Below are 19,044 nucleotides of genomic sequence, written 5' to 3' on the forward strand. Positions count from 1 at the left end.
ATTGATATGCTAACCTCCCTGTTAATGTAATGGTGAGAGGTTAGCATTTTTTTGGGGGGGAGGGGTTATAATATTTGTGTCTAAATTTCTCACTCATAATTATTCATATTTTATTCAGGATTATACGTAATCATTGTAGCATCCAAAACAAAAAACAAACGCATCCAACAAACTTTAAGTCACGAGCTTGATGTAGCCATGGCATGCTATGAATATGGGACCAAATACTTCTCACTTTACTACTTTAATAAACAAAGTGAATTTGTCCCTATACTTTTGGTCACCTTAAATTGGGGGACACATTTTTTAAGGAATCTTTGACCAACAGATACATATCTGTATTCCCAGGCATGTGAAATCCATTGATTAGGGCTTAATCAATGTATTTCAATTAACTGATTTCCTTATTAGAACTGTAGCTCAGTAAAATCTTTTAAATTGTTGCATGTTGCGTTAATATTTTTGTTCAATGTGTCATACCCCCCCAAAAATGCTGCCTTGGCCTGTTATTGTAATGGTGAGAGGTTACTATGTCTTGGGGGGGTCTGACATTTGTGCGTCTGTAACTCTCTCACTCATCATTATTCACAATTTATTATCCATAATAATGCCAGCATCCACATTAATATAGATTCAGTTAGAAACATATCCTATTCTTATTTTGAGGCTATGCAGTGTTTGTTTAAAATTTGAGTAAAACAATATTATATTTTGGGTTCTGATGGGGTATGATAGTTTAACTAATTTCATGGCATTCATGAGTTATATTCTTCAACATTCAATGGTTATATACACTAAATCACAAGAAGTATGTGGACAGAGTATTAATATCGAGGTTGTCCCCCCATTAGATGCTATAACAGCCTCAACTCTTCTGGGAAGGCTTTCCACTACATGTTGGAACCTTGCTGCTGGGTCTTGCTTTAATTTGGCTAGAAGAGCATGAGTGAGGTCGGGCACTGTTGGGTGATTAGGCCTGGCTCGCAGTCGACGTTCCAATTCATCCCAAAGGTGTTCTATGCGGTTGAGGTTAGGGTTCTATGCAGGCCAGTCAAGTTCTTCCACACCGCTCTCGACAGACCACTTCTGTATGGATGTCGCTCTGTGCATGGGGGCATTGTCATACAGAAACAGCAAAGGGTATGGACTACAGGTAAATTACAGAAGTGGGTTCTTCATGTACAAGATTGTCTTCTGTGGACGTGAAATTGACCGCAATGGATTGCACAAAACACAGGACAAAATCGATGCAGTGGTACAGGCACCACAACTGCAAAATATCACCTGTCAAATCAAATCAAATTTATTTATATAGCCCTTCGTACATCAGCTGATATCTCAAAGTGCTGTACAGAAACCCAGCCTAAAACCCCAACCAGCAAGCAATGCAGGTGTAGAAGCACAGTGACTAGGAAAAACTCCCTAGAAAGGCCAAAACCTAGGAAGAAACCTAGAGAGGAACCAGGCTATGTGGGGTGGCCAGTCCTCTTCTGGCTGTGCCTGGTGGAGATTATAACAGAACATGGCCAAGATGTTCAAATGTTCATAAATGACCAGCATGGTCAAATAATAATAATCACAGGCAGAACAGTTGAAACTGGAGCAGCAGCACGGCCAGGTGGACTGGGGACAGCAAGGAGTCATCATGCCCGGTAGTCCTGAGGCATGGTCCTAGGGCTCAGGTCCTCCGAGAGAGAGAAAGAGAGAATTAGAGAGAGCATACTTAAATTCACACAGGACACCGGATAGGACAGGAGAAGTACTCCAGATATAACAAACTGACCCTAGCCCCCCGACACATAAACTACTGCAGCATAAATACTGGAGGCTGAGACAGGAGGGGTCAGGAGACACTGGCCCCATCCGATGACATCCCCGGACAGGGCCAAACAGGAAGGATATAACCCCACCCACTTTGCCAAAGCCCCCACACCACTAGAGGGATATCTTCAACCACCAACTTACCATCCTGAGACAAGGCCGAGTATAGCCCACAAAGATCTCCGCCACGGCACAACCCAAGGGGGGGAGGGGGGGCGCCAACCCAGACAGGAAGATCACATCAGTAACTCAACCCACTCAAGTGACGCACCCCTCCTAGGGACGGTATGAAAGAGCCCTAGTAAGCCAGTGACTCAGCCCCTGTAATAGGGTTAGAGGCAGAGAATCCCAGTGGAAAGAGGGGAACCGGCCAGGCAGAGACAGCAAGGGCGGTTCGTTGCTCCAGAGCCTTTCCGTTCACCTTCACACTCCTGGGCCAGACTACACTCAATCATATGACCCACTGAAGAGATGAGTCTTCAGTAAAGACTTAAAGGTTGAGTTTGCGTCTCTCACATGGGTAGGCAGACTATTCCATAACATTTGAGCTCTATAGGAGAAAGCCCTGCCTCCAGCTGTTTGCTTAGAAATTCTAGGGACAATTAGGAGGCCTGCGTCTTGTGTACGTGTAGGTATGTACGGCAGGACCAAATCAGAGAGATAGGTAGGAGCAAGCCCATGTAATACTTTGTAGGTTAGCAGTAAAACCTTGAAATCAGCCCTTGCCTTGACAGGAAGCCAGTGTAGGGAGGCTGGCATTGGAGTAATATGATCACATTTTTTGGTTCTAGTCAGTATTCTAGCAGCCGTATTTAGCACTAACTGAAGTTAATTTAGTGCTTTATCCGGGTAGCCGGAACGTAGAGCATTGCAGTAGTCTAACCTAGAAGTGACAAAAGCATGGATTAATTTTTCTGCATCATTTTTGGACAGAAAGTTTCTGATTTTTGCAATGTTACGTAGATGGAAAAAAGCTGTCCTTGAAATGGTCTTGATATGTTCTTCAAAAGAGAGATCAGGGTCCAGAGTAACGCCGAGGTCCTTCACAGTTTTATTTGAGACGACTGTACAACCATTAAGATTAATTGTCAGATTCAACAGAAGATCTCTTTGTTTCTTGGGACCTAGAAGAAGCATCTCTGTTTTGTCCGAGTTTAAAAGTAGAAAGTTTGCAGCCATCCACTTTCTTATGTCTAAAACACATGCTTCTAGCGAGGGCAATTTTGGGGCTTCACCATGTTTCATTGAAATGTACAGCTGTGTGTCATCCGCATAGCAGTGAAAGTTAACATTAGGTTTTCGAATGACATCCCCAAGAGGTAAAATATATAGTGAAAACAATAGTGGTCCTAAAACGGAACCTTGAGGAACACCGAAATTTACAGTTGATTTGTCAGAGGGCAAACCATTCACAGAGACAAACTGATATCTTTCCGACAGATAAGATCTAAACCAGGCCAGAACTTGTCCGTGTAGACCAATTTGGGTTTCCACTCTCTCCAAAAGAATGTGGTGATCGATGGTATCAAAAGCAGCACTCCGTGAAATGTTCTAAGGTTAATTTGCCAGGGCGGTAGGTAGCCTAGTGTTTAGAGCATTGGACCAGTAGCTGAAATGTTTCTAGGTCAAATCTCTGAGCTGACAAGGTAAAAATCTATCATGCTGCCCCTGAACAAGGCAGTTAACTCACTGTTCCTAGGCCGTCATTGTAAATAAGAATTTGTTCTTAACTGACTTGCCTCATTAAATAAGAAAATAAATATAGAACCTAACACAATGTACCAAGGATGTTTGATGTGGGGAATGATAGTCAATGCCAACATCAAGTTTTGTAGCAACTACATAAAGGGCATGTTGGAATTGTCAAAATGAAGCTGCTCATGAGAAGCCACTTCTGGTGGCCCGGTTTGGATCAACAGATAGAAAACAATGAACAGCAAGCGGCATTGGAGTGGCAAGTCTAGGTCCTTATCAGCTTCCACCCCCAAGCCATAAGACTCCTGAACATCTAATCTAATAGCTACCCAGACTATTTGCGTTGCCCCCCCTCCCCACCCCTTCTTTTACGCCGCTGCTACTCTGTTGTTATCTATGCATAGTCACTTTAATAACTCTAAATACATGTACATATTACCTCAATTACCTCGACTAACCGGTACCACTGCACATTGACTCTCTACTGGTACCCACTGTATATAGTCTCGCTATTGTTATTTTACTGCTGCTCTTTAATTACTTCTTCCTTTTATTTCTTATTCTTATTCATATTTTTTAAACTGCATTTTTCGTTAGGGGCTTGTTAGTAAGCATATGACTAATACAAATGTGATTTGATTTGATAGCGGATGTTTGGAAACCCTCCACATGCCTGCTCCTGTCCCAGTCCACCCAGGGGTATGGCCCACAGAGCCATGGCAGAGAATTCATGTGGACTATACTGGTCCCTTTGAAAAGCACATGTTTCTGGTTATAGTTGATGCCCATTCCAAATGGCCAGAGGTGTTTTGCACTGACTCCTCCACCTCAGCTCAGACGATAGAGTGTCGTCTCAGAACAACGTTTGCACACTTCGGATTGCCTCTGCAGCTGGTATGCGACAACACGCAAGCTTTCGTAAGTGACGAGTTTACAAGATTCATGTCAGTAAATGGAATCAACCTTGCCACCAATGGGCTGGCAGAACGCTTTGTGCAAACCCTAAAGCAAGGACTCGACAAATGAAAGCCCAGCAGCACTAATGTTTGGGAGGCCTCCCCGCACACAGCTGGACATCATGAAGCCAAACAGGCGTAATGAAGTGCTGAACAAAGAAGCCAAGATGCTCTCCGGTGGCCGGGAGCGCCATCTCCAAACAGGACAAGAAGTGATTGTGCGAGACTACAGAAGGGGAGGGAAATGGACAAGAGGGACAGTACAGGCACAAACGGAACCCAGAACTTACCAGATTCAAGTGACCCCAGTCCTAATGTGGTGGCGTCACATTAACCAAATGCATTCCACGGAAAACAGCACAACAACTGAGAGAGAACAGGCACAGAGAGCTCCTGGGAGTGACACGCATGGAACTAGAGGACGATGGGGCAGAATAGAGACACCAGGCTGAAAGAAGGGAACTTGTGGATGAAGGTGCTGCTATAGCAGAAACTATTATGGAGCAAGCACACACTGAGGATGTGCAGGAGTCTCCAGACAATCCAAGGCGCTACCCAGAACAAAGGCCCTGTCCAGACAGACTGGACTTATAAGCAAACAAACACAACCAAAAACGTACACTGTTCAAGTTCAAATCAAAGATACAAAATAACTACAACAATTTCTGGGAAATGTTTCACTTGTGGTTTGGTAAAAGTAATTATCATTGTATTAGAGAAGGAATGTTCTGTTCTGTTAATTACTGTCCCCTTTAAGAACGGAGCGCCCTTGGTCATGCGTAGTGTTGCTCTATGTTATTCTTGTACTAACTAGCTTTAGTAAATGTGAAGCTCCAGTTCACTTCCTTGGAGTCTTTCTTATTATATAAATTAGTAATACAAGCTAAGACACTATAGCCAAATCCACTAATTTGATGGGGTGTCCACATACTTTGGTATATATAGTGTATGTAAATAATGCAAAAGTAAAAACAAATGCTGTAGCAAGCAATCGATCAATGGGGTGGCAGGTGACCTAGTGGTTAGAACATTTTGCCAGTAACCAAAAGGTTGCTAGATTAAATTCCTGAGCTGACAAGGTAGAAATCTGCCTTTCTGCCACTGAACAAGGCAGTTAACCCACTGTTCCTAGGCTGTCATTGTAAATACGAATTTGTTCTTCACTGACTTGCCTAGTTAAATAAAGGTAAAATAAGAACATTTATGAATATAAGAATATTAGTCAGCAGCATACCACCCTGCGTTCCACTGCTGGCTGGCTTCTTAAGCTAAGCAGGGTTGGTCCTGGTTAGTCCCTAGATGGGAGACCAGATGCTGCTGGAAGTGGTGTTGGAGGTCCAGTAGTAGGCACTCTTTCCTCAAGTCTAAAAATGTTTCCCATTTCCCTGTGTAGAGTGCTGTCTTTTGGATGGGACGTTGAACGGTTGTCCTGACTCTCTGTGGTCACTAAATATCCCATGGCACTTATTGTAAGAGTAGGGGTGTTAACCCCGGTGTCCTGGCTAAATTCCCAATCTGGGCCACATACCATCATGGCCACCTGATCATCCCCAGTTTACAATTGGCTCATTCATCCTCTCCCCTGTAACTATTCCGCAGGTTGTTGCTGTAAATGAGTGTATTCTCAGTCAACTTACCTGATTAAATAAAATCACATTGTTTTAAAATGTTTATATTAGTGTCATTTAAAAAAAATCCCTATTCCTCCATTACAGAGCCTGCAGTTGTCCGCAACCTCTTTGTCTCTGAAATCACAACATCATCTGTGTATCTGAACTGGACTCAACCAGAGGGAAACAGCTTCTTCTATAGAGTAAAGTGGACTGGTGCCAGTATTAGTCAGAATGTCCCAAAAACCTTCACTACCATTACTGGGCTGACTGCTGGAGTGCAGTACATCTTCACAGTCTCTGCAGTGGCTGGAGATAACACAACTGTAGGAGAAGACAGTCAAATAATCACTTTAACAAGTATGTTATTTTGCAAGTATTATTTTATGATTCAAAGGATATGGATTCATGGATAAGGTGGAAATGTCAATGTCGAAAATGGCAAAACAATCTAACCAAAGTTGGTTGTGGTTTTCTATTTTCTGTCCATATTTTCCATCAGTCATTGCAATGAACCTTTTCGATTGTGCTTTTGACAGAGCCTGAACAACCTGTGGACATTGTGGCTACGAGACGAGGAACCAGTCAGCTGAATGTGACATGGACCTTGCGTAACGGGAATGTGACCTACTACAGCGTGAACATATTTAATACTGCTTTGAACTATACATCCAGCATTACCACACAGACCAGGGAGGCCATCTTCACTGGGTTACAGCCTGGGAGGGTTTATGAAGTCACAGTGACTGCTGTAGCTGGAAACTTTAGGAACCAGTCTGCTCGGGTCCAGTTAGCCACCAGTAAGTCATGGTCAATGATGCCCATACTATGCATTTACTGTAGTTTGAAGTTTATAAAAGTTTGTATGAGAGTGTGAGAATGTTTTCTCTGGTTTTGTCCTGAAGAAAAAGCTAAAGCACCTAATGTGTGTTTGTGTGAATGAGAATTTGTGTTTGCAACTTCCCTAGCATCACTCTTATTTCTCCTCCATAGATCCCAACCCACCTGGACCCCTCACCATCACAGAGAGGACAACCAGCTCCATCGTTGTCCAATGGACAACCCCGGGTCTAATGATTGGAGCGCAAGGCATCTCCTATAACATCAGCTACCAGCTTAATGGGACTGGTTTAGGAGAGAGAAACCAGTCTTCCTCTACCGCTAGTCTCAGCAGTAACCTGACCTCTCTGTCCTCTGGGACTTGCTACACCATCACAGTGAAAACCATGGGACCTCAGAATCTAGAAAGCACCAGTGTTTATGCATCGGAATGTACCTGTGAGTAGACTTGTGACAACCGTTCAGTAGACTGTGCTCTGGGTGACAATTTGACTGTGAAAATGTTTCAGAAATATTCTGAAACCTTTCTAATAATCCTACATGCCTTAACACATTTCATATCCTAGTAAGATCACTGATTTAAGGTAGATTTTTTTCTCTCCATTCCTCCTAGTACCCAAACCGGTGGTGAACCTCACAGCCACCCCGTTGTCCAACTCCTCATGTAAGCTACAGTGGACTGACCCCGTGGAGGTTAAGAACTACTACACCTATAGAGTCCAGTACATAAAGGCTACAGGCCCTGTACCGAAAACAGTCAGTACCAACTTCACTCAAGTCAATGACCTAGAACCTGGGACTGGCTACAACTTCACTGTTACCACGGTAGCAGCAACGGGAAGCGAAGGAACTCCAGAACGCACGTTCTGTAACACTAGTAAGCCAGTGTTCTAAACTTCCTAAGGTATTCATAGAGGAATCCAAGAGAAATGCAAGTGCATTCTAGTCAGCCAGCAAACTGCAGTTACTCTGGGGTAGTCAGGAGGTGTATAACACTGTCTGCGATATGATTCTGTGTTATAGATGATATTAATATGATATCTGCCCTCTTTGCCCTTCAGAGCCCAACGTGGTCAGTAACCTCACGTTTGAGGGTCTGAACACAACCGCTATCAGACTTTCCTGGCTCAAGCCAAATGACCACAAACCAACCTACTCCTATCTGGTGACCATCTCCAAGAATGGTTCTGTGGTAGAGATCTCAACCATGGTCGAGATGTACACCTTCACCAATCTCACTCCTGGGAACTGTTATAACTGCTCTGTGGTCACGGTCGTCCAGGATGTTAAGTCTGATTCAACGGAGACGATAATCTGCACAAGTACAGTTCTAAAGATCCCCCTTCCTCCCTTCAACCCTTCCTCCCTTCAACCCTTCTTCCTTTCAACCCTTCATCCCTTCAACCCTTCATCCCTTCAATCTTTCAACCGTTCCTCCCTTCAACTCTTCATCCCTTCAACCCTTCATCCCTTGGCTTTCTCCCCTTCTCACTTTTACCTTCTTTACATAGCAAAGTGAATTTCATCCGAGACGGGTGACAGTGCGTATTTCATATCTTAAGTGTAGGAGCCTAGTGGTTAGAGCGTTGGGCTAGTAACCGAAAGTTCAAATCCCCGAGCTGACAAGGTACAAATCTGTTGTTCTGCCCCTGAACGAGGCAGTTAACCCACTGTTCCTAGGCCGTCATTGAAAATAAGAATTTGTTCTTAACTGACTTGCCTAGTTAAATAAAGGTAAAATAAAAGCCAAGTTAAAGACACAATTAACACATTTAACATAACACTTAAGATCTCTGCATCTCTAGTCTAAAATGTGAAATTTGAACGTTTTTATCCCTTCTATCCACCCTTCAGAACCTGCGGTGGTGAACAACCTCATCGCCATAGGAACAACAACCAACATGAGTGTGACCTGGTATAGACCTTTGGGACAGGTGGACAACTACACCGTTACTATCTACAAAAACAACGTGATGGAAGACAACCGTACCATCACCAACAACTATCTATCAGTTGTGTTCCAGAACCTGAAGCCAGGGAAAGTTTATGTTGTCAAAGTGGCCACCAATAGTGGACCACTCACTGAGGCACTAAATGTTACAAATGCAACGTGTAAGTCAGTACATGTCTATAAAAGTCCAACATTCCAACTGTACTCCATTTGTTTAGCATGGACCAATTTGTTTCAATTCATATTTGGTGGTGGAGATTCCACGTCTGGGTTTTCAAGTCTTCATTAACCCACATGAGTTCATTCTATATTTTTCTGAATAGCATATACAGCACAATGCCAGAGATAGATCATAATCTAGATGGAATGTTGTCTGATGTAATCCCATGCCTGAGACACTCCATTGGCAATCTCTTCCATAAGTGACTTCTCCCTGGCTTGTTCCCAGATCCCAACCCTCCTGGAGGCATCATGGTGGTGGACCAGACTACTGGTTCCATCAACATCAGCTGGGCCCGACCCCTGGACATGGACCTAGGTCAGTACAGCTTCTCTGTGTTCCATCTGGACCGGCAGAACCTGACGGAACACAACTGGACCCTCCTGAAGAACCTCCGGTCTGGAACTCTCTACAACATCTCTGTGGTAACTGTAGGGCCGTTTGACTACCAGAGCACAGTGGTGACGACGGCCAACTCTACCAGTGAGTGACTACTGAACACAAACATTTACACTGTATCTACACAGCACATGTGCTAGCAAGTAGGTCTGGGTTTGAGCCCCGGTGTGAGACGAATCAGGAGGAAGCGGTACTCGCAAAGCATGACGTCCGTTACACACATACTCATGTGTACACACACACAGATTGAACATGTTTGTTAATTATCTTTGTTGTTCCTTTGTCCCAGGGCCCCAGTCTGTGATCAGACTGATTGAGGCAGGAATCACAACCACCAGTGTGACTCTAGTCTGGTTTCAACCAGAGAGCAAACCAGGCTACACCTTCAGAGTGGAGGTCACCAACCAGTCTGTCACCACCAACACCACCATGAAAACCATCACCGGGGTACAGTCTGGGAGCAACTACACCACCAACATCACCGGGCTACAGTCTGGGAGCAACTACACCTTTACAGTGACAACACTCACAGGGGACGGCACCATGGCAACCCCGGTGACGGTGTCTTATTTTACAAGTATGTTCCCATGGCAATAAAACTAATCTCAGTTTGGTACTAATAAGAGTATGTTGGTACTAATAAGAGTATGATACACTTCTTTGTATCCTGAAGACTAACCTAAGATCCTCTGTTTCCAGGACCATTCGCCGTTAGTGGTTTGGTAGCCTCTACAGTAAACACAACCACTGTGAATCTGACCTGGACCAAACCACCTCAGTACCAGAGTGGTTACACATACCGTATCCAGACTGAGGGGTGCATGTCCGCTCCCACAAACCGCACCACGGAGACAGGAGAGGGGGACCTCATCTCAGAACTCACACCAGGAACCAGATGCACCTTCAGTGTTTCCGTCAAGGCACTGAACAGCATAGAGGGAGAATCCGTCTCAACCTCTCAGTACACAAGTCAGATCTCCTTCCTTTTTACCTTTTTAGTTATTTGGTGTTTTTCTAAAAACTCTCAAAAGGAGTTCATATCGCTTCATATCTCCCCCTCTCTCCTTTCTAACATCCCCCCCTCTCTGTTCCTCTCTCCCTCTCTACCAGAGCCCGAGTCTGTCAATATGTTCATCTACAACAATGGTAGCAACAGTACCATAGTGGTGCGCTGGGAAGCGCCCAGAGGAAACGTAGAGCATTATATCGTCTATCTGAACAAGGTCCTTTTCTCAGATTTGCTGAATTCCAGCATTCGGTCAACATCCTTCCTTAACCTGTCAGCTGGCAGAAGCTACACAGCCGTGGTGACCACTATCAGTGGGCCCTTCAACGCTTCATCAGAACCTGGAACTACAGCAACTTGTGAGTTTGAGGGAGGAGATGGAGGGAGAAGGCCCAGAGTTCTACTAAGCATGCCTCTTTTATCTGTTAGAGTTCATTCATTTGTTTCGACTGTTTAATCTAAGACAAATATTTGTTTTCTTTCTCACTTAACCAGAGATAACGTTCAAGATTATTTCTACAAGGAAATTCAATTCACAGATGTTATTGGCAACTTATATAAACAGACATTTCTGTCCAAAACTCTCTCAGATCCCAACCAGCCTGGGCCCATCCTGATCTTGGAGAAGACCACTAGTTCTATCTCTGTGGAGTGGGGTGAAGCTCCTCTGATGGCCAACACCACCTTCAGTTACCTAGTGACCTACCTTTCAACGCAACTAAATAACAAGACGGTCACTCTGACAAACACACGTCACACACTGCCCAGTCTGTCCTCTGGAACACCCTACAATATCTCTGTGGCTACAGTGGGAGTGCTAGGGCTCCAGAGTGAGAAGGTCTGGAGGAGTTTGGTCACGACCAGTGAGTGTTAACGCACACATACTACATACATGACATGCGAGCACACAAACACACATACACACACACACACACACACACACACACACACACACACACACACACACACACACACACACACACACTACACACTAAACACACAGTGGCAAGAAAAAGTATGTGAACCCTTTGGAATTACCTGGATTTCTGCATAAACTGGTCATCAAATTGATCTGATCTTCATCTAATTCACAACAATAGACATACATAGTGTGCTTAGACTAATAACACACACATTTGTCTTGTCTATATTTAATATGTCATTTAAGGTTGGAAAAAGTATGTGAACCCCTAGGCTAATGACTTCTCCAAAAGCTAATTGGAGTCAGGAGTCATCTAACCTGGAGTACAATCAATGAGATGAGATTGGTGATGTTGGTTAGAGCTGCCCTGCCCTATAAAAAACACTCACAAAATTTGAGTTTGCTATTCTCAAGAATCATTACCTGATTTGAACCATGCCTCGAACAAAATAGATCTCAGCAGACGTAAGATTAAAAAGCTGGAAAGGGTTACAAAAGTATCTCTAAAAGCCTTGATGTTCATCAGTCCACGATAAGACAAATTGTCTATCAATGAAGACATTTCAGCACTGTTGCTACTCTCCCTAGGAGTGGCCATCCTGCAAAGATGACTGCAAGAGCACAGAGCAGAATGCTCAATGAGGTTAAGAAGAATCCTAGAGTTTCAGCTAAAGACTTACAGACATCTCTGGAACATGTTAACATCTCTGTTGAAGAGTCTACGATACCTAACAAACACTAAACAAGAATGGTGTTCATGGGAAGACACTACGGAAGATGCCACTGTTGTCTGCAAAAGTGCACCTGGATGTTCCACAGCGCTACTGGCTAAATATTTTGTGGATTACAGATGAAACTACAGTTGAGTTGCTTGGAAGGAACTCTGTGTGGCGGAAAAAATGCACAGGACACCAACATCAAAACCAACTGTAAAGTATGGTGGAGGGAGCATCATGGTTTGGGGCTGCTTTACTGCCTCAGGGCCTGGACAGCTTGCTATCATCGACGGAAAAATGAATTCCCAAACCATGATGTGGACAGTTATGTGATGCAACAGGACAACAACCCAAACAACAGAAGTAAATCAACAACAGAATGGCTTCAACAGAAGAAAATACACCTTCTGGAGTGGCCCAGTCAGAGTCCTGACCTCAACCCGATTGAGATGCTGTGGCATGACCTCAAGAGAGCAGTTCACACCAGACATCCCAAGAATATTGCTGAACGGAAACAGTTTTGTTCAGAGGAATGGTCAAAAATTCCTCCTGACTGTTGTGCAGATCTGATCCCCAACTACAGAAAATGTTTGGTTGAGGTTATTCCTGCCAAAGGAGGGTCAACCAGTTATTCAATCCAAAGGTTCACATACTTTTCCCACCCTGCACTGTGAATGTTTACACGGTGTGTTCAATAAAGACATGAAAACGTATAATTGTTTGTGTGTTATTAGTTTAAGCAGACTGTGTTTGTTTATTGCTGTGACCTAGATGAAGATCAGATCAAATTTTATGACCAATTTATGCAGAAATCCATGTATTTCCAAGAGTTAACAAACTTTTTCTTGCCACTGTACATGAGATTTTAGCAAACACATACTACGTACATGACATGCGAGCACACACACACACTACATACATGACATGTGAGCACACACACACACACACACACACACATGCACACACGCACACACTACATACATGACATACAAGCACACACACGCACACAGACTAATTTCTGAACACATACACTCAAGCACACCCACTTATACAATCCCAGCCCTGAGACGTTTGTATTCTGTATTCATAGCTATTGTTACACTAACCTCTCTATACTCCATTACATCTCATTTCCCAGGACCAGAGAGTGTCCAGTCCCTCAGTGTAGTGACAGCAGAGGAGAACATAACATTGACCTGGAACAAGCCTGTGGATCACAAACCAAGCTACCACTACTATGTGATCTGGATCAACTCTGGGTTAATCATCAGTAACACAAGCACACTTCTGGAAGACCTAATCATCGATCAATTGGTTCCTGGTAGTCTGTATAATTTCACTGTGACAACAGAGACAGCTGATGGAACAAAGGGAGCTCCAGTCTCAAACTCCATTTGCACCAGTAAGATCATAACATGCTTTACATGCTTTCACACGTAGGCTACCAAACTGTACCACCAGTGTGTGATGCATTGATAATGCATACAGTATAGGGATTTAAAGGACATACTATCATTACTATCAGCTTCAAACACTGATCCAGATTTACTATCACCAACAGACACAGATCCAGATTTACTATCACCAACAGACACGGATCCAGATTTACTATCACCAACAGACACTGATCCAGATTTACTATCACCAACAGACACGGATCCAGATTTACTATCACCAACAGACACGGATCCAGATTTAATATCACCAACAGACACTGATCCAGATTTACTATCACCAACAGACACGGATCCAGATTTAATATCACCAACAAACACTGATCCAGATTTACTATCACCAACAGACACGGATCCAGATTTAATATCACCAACAGACACTGATCCAGATTTACTATCACCAACAGACACGGATCCAGATATGGATCTTATTTTAGATGTATTTTATTTTTGAACTGTGTTTTGATCTCTTGTAATTGTAATGAAATTCAGACATGGTCTACACATTTCCTAGTAAAAAAAATCTAAACTGAAAACCTCTGTGTCTCCTTCACTGTGCCATAGATGCCAGCCCTGTGTTCAACCTGAAGTGTGACTCTCCTAATGACCCCAAGGTGATCCTGTCCTGGACCAAACCCAAAGGTCTGAACCAGGGCTTCCAGATCACTGTTTATGAAACCAACCAACGCCCCCAGGACCAGGTGAGTACAGTAGATACTGGTCAAAAAATAAAAACAAATATTGATTGAATACATTTATGATTGGCTGATTTATTGATTGATTAATTAAATTAATTCATTATTGATTTCATTAATAATTTAATGATTTATTGATTGGTTTAGGCACACTATAACACTAGTGGTGACTGTACGCCAGCCTGTGGCCACACAGTCTCTGACCTTAAGCACAATACAGACTACACCCTGACTGTAACCACACTGGGCTGTGGGAGTTCCAGCACCATCCAAACCCTCACCTGCAAGACTGGCATTAATGGTATGTGAGAAAAACAATTGCAATGTCGTCTCAAATTTGATGGAATAGGATAGAATATAACAACATAATTACCCTCACAATTTGAAAATGTGTGTTTTCACACAATGACGTTGACAGATATTAAAACTGTTATGTCACGATAACTCTGTTCATCCAAAGTCCTGTGGAACTCCCTCAGGACCTAGGTTGCTACAGCTCTTTTACTGTACAAACCACCTGTATGTAAAACGTTTATAAAAGGATTCATAGTAATGTATTCATATAGGCACTTATAAGGCACTTTGACCTGTTATGAATGCTTATAGCAGATCTTATAATACGCTATAGGGTCATAAAAGGCATTATGAAGGTTTTTGGAGTGTATCACAAGGCGTCCTCTTACCTTTTTTCTCTTCCTTCTTCTCTGTAGCCGTCATCGGTGTGGCTGTCGGGGTAACGATTGGAGTTTTTGCCATCCTCTTCATCATCACTGTTGCCTTAGTCATCCACTGGAGGAGGTGAGCGATCAACATCATCACTCGATAAATTAGATGTTTTTGGAAGATCATATGATTTTTGTGTGCTTTTGTTGTTACAGACAAACCAAGAAAGACACTTCAGACATCCAGATTCACTCCATGAGGTGATTTCTTTGGATCTTTCACTTGTTTCTGTCTCAGTTTGGAAGTTAATGAAACTGTAATTCTGTAATGGCAAAATAAGACAATATTTGTCATAAAATTACTTAAGTTTTTCTTTAACTGCTAACATAACTCTCTTTTAATTTCTCTCTCTTTATTTCCAGAGCTAAAGTGTGAGTATTAACTCTTATGGTAACAGTAGACTATTGAATGATGCAGCACTGTCGCTTGGTGTCACACGTGTTTGTGTTAATGCTTGTCTCCTGTGTCTCCATGAGCAGAAGCGTGGCCGTGAGGGTGGAGGACTACGAGGCTTATTACAAGAGGCAGAAAGCAGACTCCAACTGTGGTTTCGCCGAGGAGTTCGAGGTAAAACATAAAGCTATTTATTCAATCATACACATGATATGGATATTCCATCAGGCAGCAGTTCCATCAGGCAGACTTTCTGTATTCGGTAAATATTCCTGTGCTTGCTTGTTCGCTACTGGTGCCTGGTGGCCTAATGTCTCCATCTCCTTCTAGGACCTGAAGCCAGTGGGAACAGCCCAAGCTAAAACCAGTGCTATGGCCATGGAGAACAAGTCTAAGAACCGCTACAACAACGTGCTTCCCTGTGAGTCGACCATAACCCCTGACCCTTGACCCCTGTCCTCCTGCCACAGCTAGCATTGCTTATCATATCAAATCCTCCATCCTCATTGTCGAACAGGCTAACTAACTCCTTTGTTTATTCAATAGCTCAGAGTTTGACTATAGGCTACATGTGCACCACAAAGTCAGAAAAGGGCCCAAATTATTAGCGTGAGGCACATGGGCTACTAACAGCTTACTACACAATATACACTTTGTAACATTATTACTTTCTTAGCTACAGTATACATATCTCCTTGGTATATTACATCATTTATGCAGCAGCATACAATACATTTTTGGACTTTTTGTGCTGTGGTCACTTTCTTCCAAACCACTCATTGTTGAATTTGCCATTTCCAACTTGTTGTGTAATTTTTATATCCAATAGCCGATAAGCACAGATACGTTTTATCTATCATTTCTCTTCATTATTTCTCTTCATATGACAAGGATTGAAAAGGATTCGCCAGTAGATTGTCGACTTGATTCATGATCATGACCGTTAGCTAAGATTTAGAAAGTATGTTGACATGATCAGTCCAATCAAAGCTACTGTACATATAACATGATTTGACGTCATTTTATCTGTGGCCAATAACCTTGAGCCTTCTTGGATGGGCACTTATAATGTAACTCTACGTCAGAAGCTAAAGGGCTAGAATTTTCGAAGTCTCACCTTACACTTCGCGGTGACATAGTGTCCCCATGAGTGACAGAACACGGAGCCAATTACAGCACAACGCTCCGTATTTTCTGCTGGCTTGCCCCACCACCACAGAAAGGACTGAGCTAGGCTGGAACACCTGCATTTTGGAGCTGCAATACTCAAGAAAACAAAAAAGAGACCATGTTTGTATGCAGTTTTATTAACTCAATGATATATATTTTTTTACATTGTTTGCAAACTACTAATATGTGACATGTATTAATGTCAAAATAACATGCAAAACAGCCAAGCCTGTTAAAAATGTGGGGCTCAAACAGGTGGGGCTCTGCATGAAAGGTTGCCACTTGGGCAGAGTGACAGGAATTGTCTTTCATTTCTATCGATCCTCATTCCTCCTCTTTCCCACATCCCAGATGAATCCTCTAGAGTGAAACTGTCCATCCATGGGAGTCCATTCGACGACTACATCAATTCTAACTACATCCCGGTAAATACTGACCCGTCATCATCATCTTCATCATAATCAGCTTTCTCCGACACTCTACGCTTCAGCTCTGCTCTGGGGTTATTTCACAAATATGATCGATATAGCTAGATAACTTCAATTAAGACTCAGTTATAGGTTTTCATTGTCAGGTTATAGCTAGAGTTAGTAGTATTGAGTCAGTTACATCACATCCATCTCACATTAACCAGGAGATACAGACAAGTATGAAAAGGTTTAGGAAAGTTAGATGGTGATTGTAGTAGATGCTTACTGGGTCAATATGTGTCCTTTGCCAGGGTTACAACTCCAGGAAGGAGTTTATTGCGGCCCAAGGTCCGTTGCCCGTCACAGTCAATGAGTTCTGGAGGATGATCTGGGAGAAGAACGTCCAGACTCTGGTCATGCTGACACGCTGTAATGAACAGGGACGAGTGAGTGCATACACACATATATACATGTGTGCGCACACATACACTCAGACACACACATATACGTGTGTGCGCACACACACACACACACACACACACGAGACAGCACACTTAACAGATGCAAGGCCAGCTCGGTCTCGACTCTTCAGTCGGCCAGCCCAAGCAGGTTGTTGTTCAAAAGATGGTGACCAAAATGATCATATTTCCAGAAACAGAGAACCCCAAATAATCATATTTCCAGAAACAGAGAACCCCAAATAATCATATTTCCAGAAACAGAGAACCCCAAATAATCATATTTCCAGAAACAGAGAACCCCAAATAATCATATTTCCAGAAACAGAGAACCTCAAATAATCATATTTCCAGAAACAGAGAACCCCAAATAATCATATTGATAGAAACAGAAAATCCCAAATTTATCAGGACTCAGGATATGACCCAGATGCAGACACGGGAGGAGGATAGTACAGTTCTCAGATAATTTCTTAAAAACATGGGGCAGGAAAAGGGCAAGTCAAGGGCAGGCAGAGGTTCGTGATCAGGTCAGAGTCAGACAGGTACAGGACGGCAGACACGCTCTTGGGTCCGGGCAGGCAGAGGTTCGTGATCAGGTCAGAGTCAGGCAGGTACAGGCTCGAGGTCAGGGCAGGCAGAGGTTCGTGATCAGGTCAGAGTCAGGCAGGTACAGGACGGCAGACAGGCTCGAGGTCAGGGCAGGAAGAATGGTCAGAACCGGGAAAAACTAGGAAACAATAAGGCGGGAAAGACCACAGGTAAGACATGATGAACTGGCAACAGAGAACACAGGTATAAATACACTGGGGATACCTAGTCAGTTGTCCAACCGAATGTGTCTTCTGCATTTAACCCAATCCCTCTGAATCAGAGAGGTGCAGGGGGCTGCCTTAATCAACATTCATGTCTTTGGCACCCAGGGAACAGTGCCTTGCTCTGCGGTAAAACAACAGATTTTTACCTTGTCAGCTCAGGGATTCGATCCGGCAACCTTCCGGTTACTAGCCCAATGCGCTAACCACTAGGCTACCTGCCGCCCTAGGTGGCAACTGGCGACACCTGGAGGGGGGTGGAGACAAGCACCAATCATATTGACAAAAAAAATCATATTTACAGAAACAGAAAAACAAAATGATCATATTTACAGAAATATAAAACGCCAAATAATACAGTTGAAGTCGGAAGTTTACATACACTTAGATTGGATTTTTTTTCCCACCACTCCACAAATGTCTTGTTAACAAACTATAGTTTGGGCCAGTCGGTTAGGACATCTACTCTGTGCATGACACAAGTAATTTTTCCAACAATTGTTTACAGACAGATTTTTTCCCCTTAACATTCACTGTATCACAATTCCAGTGGGTCAGAAGTTTACATACACTAAGTTGACTGTGTCTTTAAACAGCTTGGAAAATTCCAGAAAATGATGTAATGGCTTTAGAAGCTTCTGATATGCTAATTTGAGTCAATTGGAGTTGTACCTATGGATGTATTTCAAGGCCTACCTTCAAACTCAGCGCCTCTTTGCTTGACATCATCGGAAAATCAAAAGAAATCAGCCAAGACCTCAGCAAAAAAATTGTAGACCTCCACAAGTCT

General features: G+C 43.1%; 1 protein-coding gene across 1 annotated transcript in view; it reads left to right on the forward strand.

Moving 5' to 3' along the window:
- The window catches only part of LOC110521306 (receptor-type tyrosine-protein phosphatase beta), a 120,749-nt gene that overhangs the window by 97,707 nt on the left and 3,998 nt on the right, over window positions 1-19,044 (forward strand). The window contains exons 24-44 of the mRNA XM_036968573.1: window positions 6,188-6,442; window positions 6,622-6,882; window positions 7,076-7,360; window positions 7,536-7,799; window positions 7,984-8,244; window positions 8,777-9,034; window positions 9,322-9,576; window positions 9,782-10,069; window positions 10,192-10,461; window positions 10,603-10,857; window positions 11,089-11,361; window positions 13,275-13,538; window positions 14,155-14,291; window positions 14,433-14,586; window positions 14,996-15,083; window positions 15,164-15,208; window positions 15,371-15,379; window positions 15,488-15,575; window positions 15,732-15,822; window positions 16,923-16,996; window positions 17,293-17,427. Coding sequence (XP_036824468.1) covers window positions 6,188-6,442; window positions 6,622-6,882; window positions 7,076-7,360; window positions 7,536-7,799; window positions 7,984-8,244; window positions 8,777-9,034; window positions 9,322-9,576; window positions 9,782-10,069; window positions 10,192-10,461; window positions 10,603-10,857; window positions 11,089-11,361; window positions 13,275-13,538; window positions 14,155-14,291; window positions 14,433-14,586; window positions 14,996-15,083; window positions 15,164-15,208; window positions 15,371-15,379; window positions 15,488-15,575; window positions 15,732-15,822; window positions 16,923-16,996; window positions 17,293-17,427 — 4,010 coding nt within the window. The remainder of the gene's footprint in view (window positions 1-6,187; window positions 6,443-6,621; window positions 6,883-7,075; window positions 7,361-7,535; window positions 7,800-7,983; window positions 8,245-8,776; window positions 9,035-9,321; window positions 9,577-9,781; window positions 10,070-10,191; window positions 10,462-10,602; window positions 10,858-11,088; window positions 11,362-13,274; window positions 13,539-14,154; window positions 14,292-14,432; window positions 14,587-14,995; window positions 15,084-15,163; window positions 15,209-15,370; window positions 15,380-15,487; window positions 15,576-15,731; window positions 15,823-16,922; window positions 16,997-17,292; window positions 17,428-19,044) is intronic.

This window comes from Oncorhynchus mykiss, chromosome 30 (genome assembly GCF_013265735.2).
Source record: "Oncorhynchus mykiss isolate Arlee chromosome 30, USDA_OmykA_1.1, whole genome shotgun sequence".
Lineage (NCBI taxonomy): Eukaryota > Metazoa > Chordata > Actinopteri > Salmoniformes > Salmonidae > Oncorhynchus > Oncorhynchus mykiss.